The sequence below is a fragment of the Notechis scutatus genome, chromosome Z, assembly GCF_049901735.1.
Source record: "Notechis scutatus isolate UNSWTSFEM ecotype Mainland chromosome Z, rNotScu1.2, whole genome shotgun sequence".
NCBI classification, from domain to species: domain Eukaryota; kingdom Metazoa; phylum Chordata; class Lepidosauria; order Squamata; family Elapidae; genus Notechis; species Notechis scutatus.
The window spans coordinates 9,117,698-9,126,229 of NC_142025.1; the positions used below are offsets into that span (position 1 = coordinate 9,117,698).

General features: G+C 48.4%; 1 protein-coding gene across 1 annotated transcript; it reads left to right on the forward strand.

Annotated features, from left to right (window-relative positions):
- The first annotated feature begins 5,246 nt into the window (after positions 1-5,246).
- EN2 (engrailed homeobox 2) lies at positions 5,247-8,302 on the forward strand. The gene is given in 6 exon segments (XM_026680946.2): positions 5,247-5,524; positions 5,526-5,721; positions 5,724-5,810; positions 5,813-5,864; positions 5,866-6,065; positions 7,906-8,302. Coding segments are annotated over 6 exon segments (912 nt in total). The 5' UTR covers positions 5,247-5,464; the 3' UTR covers positions 8,223-8,302.
- The last annotated feature ends 230 nt before the right edge of the window (positions 8,303-8,532 follow it).

The following is an 8,532-nucleotide window of genomic DNA, read 5'->3' on the forward strand; positions in this document are numbered from 1 at the left end:
CCTATTGTCAAACAAGAGGATGCCATAGTGTGTGTGTTTGTGTGCATTAAGACAAAAAGTGATGCAAATTATGATGCAATAGGACCAGTAGTCTTGCTTTCTGTTTTGCAGTTCAATAAATTTGCTGCTGCAATTTTTCAGGATGTGAAAAATCAGCTTCCAAATGTCCTCTTCTTCTATAAGACGTGAAAATCTAACCAAACCAAAAACAAATTTTTTTTTTACCATTATATGGAAGGAGAGGACATTTAGAAGCTGATAGAACATCCTGAAAAATTGCAGCAGCCAACTTATTGACCAGTCTTTAGCTCTAAAGGACATCTCTCTCTTTCTCTCTCCCTCTCCCTCCCTCCCTCCCTCCCTCCCTCCCTCCCTCCTCTCTCTCTCCCTCCCACCCTCTCTCTCCAGTTTGCTGGAAGGAGGAATAGCTTGACTTACACCCACAGGGGTTAAAACACCCAATATAAGTTGCTATATTATTTTTATGCCTTACGGAATTCAAATTTCATCATTTTCCATCACTAGTTGAGAGTGTTAATTCCTAAAGATGATTGAGTTTGGGCTCTGTAAAGATGATTGAGTTTGGGGTGGCCTCCCGAACCAGCATAGCGAAGACAAGTTATGTATACCTTTTAAAGTAACTTGTTGCTCTAGAGAGGTCTCGGAGTGGCAATAGCTATGTTACAAGTGTCTGGGAGTGGGTTACACCATAACTATTTTTCAGATGAGTATTCTATTTCCAAAATCCCACATACCGAGCCCTAGATATGAACATAGGAAGTGCAGAGAATTCTATGAGGTTTTTTTTCTGAAACTTTGCAGACTGCAGTAAATGTCAACCTTTGCAAACAACCTTCTTGTCTTTTTTTGTTACAGGAAGGCAGGCATTCCTTTTAATGACAGATTTGTTGTTAATTTTGGATTTGGCTACCTGCATCAGCTGAAACTTTTCAGACCTATCCTTCACTCAGTACTGGATCAAAACAAATCAGCCTGCAGGTAGATTTAGTTAACTTTTCCAGTATTATTTTTCTTTTGCTAGCTGACTTCTCATGGTGACTTAGGTTTTATGAGAACCAGGAAAATTTATCTTCTGGTAGACAATCCCAAGCAGGAGCCCAACCTATTTGATTGCTTTTATTAGTTCTTACTTGCTTTCTTTCCAAAAGCCTGATAATTAGACACCAAGTTAGTGAAGCCAAGCCTCAAAACACATACAGCAATCTACATTTCCATTAGAACGGGTGTAGTAATATATTCAAAACATGGAACAGAAATATTTTTACAGGGGGATGCTGCTGATGGAAATGCAAAGAACTGAACTTTAAAAAGTCCATTTATGTGAGCCTTTGAAGAAGAAGAGAAAGTTTTCTTCTCCAGATCTGATCAATTGTGTGCATATTATAAAATCGTTAGTAAGAGAAGACTATCTTAAAGGATACATCACCAACCCAATTGTGTCTCAACATATGGATCTGGCTTCCACCTCAAATATTTTTTTTTTATTATTGTCATTTAATTTCCAACCAGGTCGGAGGAGTTTATTTGATGGATGGATAAGGTGCCATCATTGTTGGTTGAACTCTTAAGGAGTTGACATTAGGACATTCACTTGGATTCAATCATTGCAGTCTGGTTTAACTGGCTCAAGGAACTGTCTTTAAAAAAAAAAAAAGCAACAGTGCATTTAAAACAAATATGCAAGAAAATTGTCAGGAAATGGGGGTGAGTAAATATTTAATTATATTTAAATCAATATAATTATTTGCATTTTGAACATACAGAATTTCTTCACAATAATCTTCCCTGCAGTCCAGATAGAATGGATCAAACAAATACTAACTGTCAAAATTATTATTTTGGCATACATACACACACACACACACACACACACATACATATTATATGTAGAAATACCTTGTACCTTGTTAAAATAGATGCATATGCACTTTCAGATTCTGAACTTGATTTGGAAATAAAATTGTTGCTCTAATGTTTTTGAAACAAATACAAATAGATGGCATGCTTTAACAATCTATTCAGATTTTATTTGTCAGGCTCCTTGTATCATCTATCCCTATTTCTTTTTCCTCCAGATTTGATAATAGAACATAATATTCTATTATAGAATAGTATATTCTATAATTATATAGAATATTATTCTGGTGATAACAGAATATAACTGGAATTTGAGCCAGACCTGTGTCTGTCTCAATTATTGTTTTGCTTGTAGCATTTTTCTTTTAAAATTCTCTACTTCGGAGTTTATCTAGCCAGTCTGCCTGGATTCTTAACCTGCAACTGAGCATTCACTGCTTCAAGGTAATTTTCAACAAATAGAAATGTTAAAGTGTGGTCAGCATTATGTGACAAGAAATGTTACTTGATACCTTGCACAGCTTATGTTTACTTCAATATATTTTAAGCTCAAGTCAATAATTTAGGAACCTCCCTGCAGCAAAATATTTGAAATGCAACACCCTGAACACGTTTAATTACAGGGTATAGCAAAGCCAGATCTTCCAAGTAATTAGAAAATACTTTTTGAGCGACAGCCTAATCACTTTACATGGGACACTGTGAGATATTAACCTCAAGACGCCTGTTAAGAACTCAGATGCCTTAGATCAGGGGTGCAATATTTCTCCATTGTTCCCCTGCACTTTTAACCATATAGGATTTGAAGAAGAGTCATGACAAAGAAGTTGGAGAAAGCAGGACAGTATTTTGGATGACACAAAGATAGTACAGAGTTCTGAGTTAGGCTCAAAAGAGATGGGTCAGATTTCCCATTATTTGTTCCGTGCAGTCCCCAAAGTATCCATTTTGAGTCTGAGTCAGGTCTATATGAGCTAGGCTTCAAATACAGAGAGGGGACAAATAATCTATGTTTGTACTTGGATAGAAGCAATGGAGGGGGTTTGCTTAAATACAGTTCTGTCTCCAGTGTTATATTCCACAGTTGGATCCTAACGCTAAAAAAGTACTCCATAATTGCAAAGTGTTCTGGCAGGAATAAGTACTACCAAAAACAACCTGGGAAAATGGAGGGGATTGTTTTCATCTTCCAGTTAAAACAATTTCAGACACATTTCCACTACTTCCACCCAAGGAAAGATGAACTTTGCTATCTATGCCCAGGGAGACACCTGTGTATGGAGGGAGGCCAGGAGCCTCCCCACTTAGTTGGCATTTCCCAGGCTTTCCGTTCCTCCTCTCCACCCCAAAAATGGACAACTGGAAGGAGTTTCTGGGGTAAAAGAGCAAGCAGCATCGGGAGGCCCATCTCTCCAATTGGGAACTAAGCTCTGGAAGGGTGGAAGAGCTGCCTACGATGTTTGGCTTGGTTGTGGTCTTTAGAGTAGCTGAAGATGTAGCTGAAGATGTGAAGAGTAGCTGAAGATCTTTCCTTTCCTTTCCTTTCCTTTCCTTTCCTTTCCTTTCCTTTCCTTTCCTTTCCTTTCCTTTCCTTTCCTTTCCTTTCCTTTCCCTTCCTTCCTTTTCCTTTCCTTTCCTTTCCTTTCCTTTCCTTTCCTTTTCCTTTCCTTTTCCTTTCTTGACCTTTGTATGACTTTCACAAATTCAAGAGTAATCATGCTGGAGCCCAGGGAGGCCTGGAGGTGCTTATTTTAGTTTTGTCTGTAGGCAGATGTTTGCTGGGTTTAAGAAAGAAAGAAAAGAAATACCTTTAGCAGGAGGAAGAGAAAGGATCAAGCAAAGAGCGAGCAGCGCTGGGTATCCTTTCCTGAAACGATTGCCAGCATCCCGTTCAGATCCCTTTTATTTCTTAGATTTTGTACGATTTTAAAATTCTAATGCCATTTGCTATTAGACTCAGTGCTGGTTTTTTTTTTAATAAAAAAAATCCCCCACAATCGCAGTACCATTTCGGCGGAAAGTGCTGGGGGAAGGGGGGCTCTCGCCATCCGCTGTCTGTCAACGGGAACCTCTCTGTTTAATATCGTTTTGGATGCTGGAATAAAAGATCAAAGGCTCCTGTCCGTTTTTCAGCTGAATGATTCAATTATCCTACTGCCTGATGTTTATGGCATTGCAGTTCCTAATAATAAACAGACCCAGAGAAGGCTGTGCAGTTTTAAAAGCAAACAATAATAAATAACAAATTTAAAAACGAACAGCGGGAGTTTCTGATATTACAAGCTGTCGCTTTTTAGGTGCCGAAAATTAAGCGAGTGATAAGAAACAGGGTTTCCTTTTCCTTCTAAAATTAATGTTTTCGATTCTTTATTTTACATCCCCCTTCCTCGGTCCCTATAAACCAGTAACACAGAAAGTCTCTTTGTATGAGGCTGGATCATTTCATATTATTTTTGCAAGGAATTGTGGGAATTCGCACCCCCCCGTCCTTCCTCTCTTTCGCCTCCAATTACAGTTGTAAACAATTTCGTTTTTCTAATTGTTATCCAATATTATATACCAGAACTCTTTTTCAGACAAAGATTTGAAGAGAAATACATCAGCAGGAGAAGGGGGCGACGAGCATTCCTTGTTTGGGAGGATTAAATTATTTTGGCATTTCTTCCTTTAAAAAAAAAAAAAATCTCCGGCAAGTTGGAGGCTACCGCTTTAAAATGAGGAGGGGGCTGCTCCTGTCATTTACCAAAACGCTTCTGTATCACGTGTGGGAGAACTTCTTCTACCATTGGCTCAAGGCACGTGTCTAAGATACCGGCTTGGCCACGTCACTCCAGGAGCTCTATTAAAAATAAGAACAAAAATCCAGAGTGAAAGTATTTCAGGTTCAGTTTAAGTGGCTTCTAAATTCACACCCCTTCTCCAGAGAGCCAGAGCAAACGAGACGGGGTCAGGAAAAGAGAGAGAGGGGGAAAAGAGGGAGAGAGGGAGAGGATGAGAGAGAGGGAGAAATTTCTCAGCCCAAGTCTTCCAATGCAACTTAGAATATTTGGCTGAAAGGGGGAGGGAGATCGCTGCAGAAGCCCCTGGTGCGGCTCGGGGCTGCGCTCGCCGTGCGCGGGAGCCAGCGAGCCGGGCGGGCGTTTGCTCCAGTGACACCGATGGGGTTGCCTTGACTTTTCAACCCCTTTGAAGGATTTCTCTGCAGCTGCAATTTAATTTCTGCCAGGATACCGCCGGGCTCTTATCAACGCAGAGGGGCCGGAGCCGGGGTGGGGGTGGGGGGCGGCGGGAGGGCGGATGTTTAGTTCTAGCGATGACTACGTTGCTGGGCCAAGGACGCAGGAGGGGCCTGCAGAACTGAAGGGAGGAACCCTATAATAGCCCCGGGAGGCAGGAAGAGGAGAAGGAGACCGCGCCAAGTGGGGATCTCAACTACCCGCAAGCCCAAGGCAGGCGCAGGATAGCCGCCTTCCGAGAGAAGCCGCTTCTCCCTCTGGATCCCGCCGACCGGGCCGCCTGGCGGTCGCGGGTGGGCGGGGTGCGTCGCCCAAAGGCGAGGGCAGCTTTCGGGCATCCGCGGGCCGGCATGGAAGAGAACGAGCAGCACCCGGGCGACGGAGGCGCTGAGCCTGCCACCTCCACCTCCGCCGGCGGAGGAGGAGGCCAACAGCGGCAGCGACGGCGAGGCCAGCCGGAGGAGGGCCCTGCTCGCGCCCCGCGTGCTCCAAGCTCCGGGTAACCACCCGCATCCGCCGCACCGCATCACCAACTTCTTCATCGACAACATCCTCCGCCCGGAGTTTGGCCGCAGGAAGGAGGATGGCGGCGGCAGCCGCGACAACAGCCCGGAGCGGCGGCGGCGGCGACAGCCCCGCCGCCACCACCGCAGCAGCAGCAGCAGCAGCCACCGCATCTACTGGGCGCCAGGAGTCCTCGGCTGCTCCGGCCGCGGGTTCCCTGGCCGAAGGAGGCGACGGCGGCAGCGGCCCCAAAACTGGGGTCCCCGTCAAAAGGGAGCGACTGCGGGGAGCCGGTCGGAGCCTTGAAGTCCGGCGGGGGCGGCGGCGGGGACCTGTCTCTCAGCTCGGATTCGGACAGCTCGCAGGCCAGTTCATTTCCCGGTGGGCAGCCCATGCTGTGGCCGGCCTGGGTCTATTGCACCCGCTACTCGGACAGGCCTTCCTCAGGTAAGCGGCGGCATTGGGTCTGCTCTCGGTCCCTCGCTGGCTCGAGTGAGCGGCCGGGGGCGAAAAGCGAGGCTCGGGAGAAGGAAGGAGAATGGCGGAGAAGGTGATGTTCCTCGAAGGGGACCGGTCTGGGAGGGACTGGCGGCGTGGAGATTTCTGCCCCCGCCTCCTCCGAGCGGAGGGAGGCCTCCGCGGAAAGCTCCCCTCGCCAACCTCGAAGCAGCCTTGAAAAGCTTTTGTGGCAGGCCTTCCTCAGCACCGGGGTCTTCCCGCCGGTGGAACTGCGTGGAAGGCGGCCGGGGAAAAAAGCAAAGCAAAGAAAACCGGGCAGAAAATGGCAGGACCGTGGCGAAGCCCACCCTGCTTTGCCGCCTTCTTCTCGGCTCCTTGCATCCCGGCCCTTGGCTGCCGCTGGCTAGCGAGCCCGGCGGCTCGCCCCTCTGGCCTTTGCGCGCTTTCCCCTCGGGTTCTTCGCAACGGCGCTGGAAGCCGTTCCAGGGGCTGTGGAAGGACGCAGGCCGCGAGAGTTTGGCCAGGGCGCCCTGGAGCAGGAAGCGACGCCGCGAATGGGATGCGCCCCGCACCTCCGCGACCAGCCGGGGCTTTGCTTGTTTGCCCTTCTTCCGAATCCAACAAACGGGATTTTTTTTTATTCCTTCTCCCGGTTTGCAGTTTATTATTGATCTCCAAACAAAAACGGGAAGCGAAGATTTTTTTGTGTGATGGGCGCTTTCATTCGGGGGATATTTTGGCACCCGAGCCTGAGCTCCATTGTTCTCCACCGTCCCGCTTTGTTGAGGTCTCCTTTTTCTCGGGCCCCGATCCCGAACCCAGCCAGCCCTCTCGCTTTGCCGGTTGGCCTGCCTCGTCCTTGGAAAATGCAAAAAAAAAGGGGGGAACCGAACCCTCAAATCCTTGGCTCTTTTCCTGGGTGCCGCTGGATGCAGAAAAGCCAGGAAAATCCCCGAGGAAGGGCCCGTTTCGGTTTTGCGAGTCTGGCTGCGAAGCTTTCTCGTGACTCCTGGAAGCGAGCAAGGTTAGTTGGTGGGTCCGTTTGAAGGAAACAGGCCGCGGCCCTTGGGGAGGGGGGACCTTTACTGGTGGGTTCCAGAGCCGGGAGGGAGGCCGGGAATTAAAATAACCGGAAACCCCCTCCCACTTTCCAAAGGACGGACGAAGCTGCCCAGTCTGCGCTTTCTCCCGGGCTAACCGGATAAACATTTCCCGACCTCCTCCCCAGGCCCACGAAAGTTCCGCTCCGACCAGTCCTTTGACAGGTAAAGGGTTCCCGGCTTACTGTCCCGAGGAGCCGAAGCTGGCTGGCCGGGGCAGAACGGGGGAAGGAGAACGCCACTAGCGGCAGCCGCTACGGGGGCCGGTAGTGGATGGGGCAGCGCCTGCCGGAGAGCCTTGGCTTCCTCGGGGAGAGGGTTTGCAGGGGATCCCCAGGTCCTAAGACTGCCGAGAGGTAACCAAAGGAGAAAAAAACAGGCTGGAGTTAGGGCCGTCGGCGCAAGGGAGCCAAAGCGCAGCGGCTGGCTGCGGAGCATGGGCCGGGAGGGTTCAGTCCTCGCTCCTCCTCCTCCCTCGCCGAAGGGACCCTCGGCTTCCTGGGAGCCCTTTTGGCCGGCGGCCTCCCGAAGGCCTTCCTCGGGAGGGGCGGGGGTCTTGGCTTCCCTCTCGCCCCTTTTTCCTCTGGCGAGGCCGCCCAGCATCCAACCTCGCGTCCCGGAGCTGACCAGGCCGGCGAGAGGAGGCTGACGGTGCCTTCCCACTCACCCCTCCTCTCTCTCTCTCTCTCTTTCTCTTTCTCTGCCCTTTTCCTCCCCGCGGCTCTTAGGCCCCCGATCGCGGAAACCAAAGAAGAAGAACCCGAACAAGGAGGACAAGCGGCCGCGGACGGCCTTCACCGCCGAGCAGCTGCAGAGACTCAAGGCAGAGTTTCAGACCAACAGGTACTTGACAGAGCAGCGGCGCCAGAGCCTGGCTCAGGAGCTCAGCCTCAACGAGTCCCAGATCAAAATCTGGTTCCAGAATAAACGGGCCAAAATCAAGAAAGCCACCGGCAGCAAGAACTCTCTGGCGGTGCACCTCATGGCACAAGGGCTCTACAACCACTCCACCGCCTCGAAAGACGGCAAGTCCGACAGCGAGTAGAGAGCGGAGGGGAAGAAAGGGGGGAGGGGAGGCGGGGGCGGCGAGCGGCGGAGAACAGCCGGAGGGGCTTTAGACAATGCAATAATTTAATGAAGAAGGTTTTAAAAAAAAAAGATAGATCTAAGGGCCAGTGTACAAAGATTATACCAGCATAAATAGTGGAAAATATTGTAATAGATAGAATTCTGCAATATTCTCTGTGTGTAAATACATATATATATGTAATTTATAAATATATGCATATATATATATAAATATATAAATTGCAGGTAAGGTGTTGTTAAAGAATCCAAATATTTGATTATAAAAT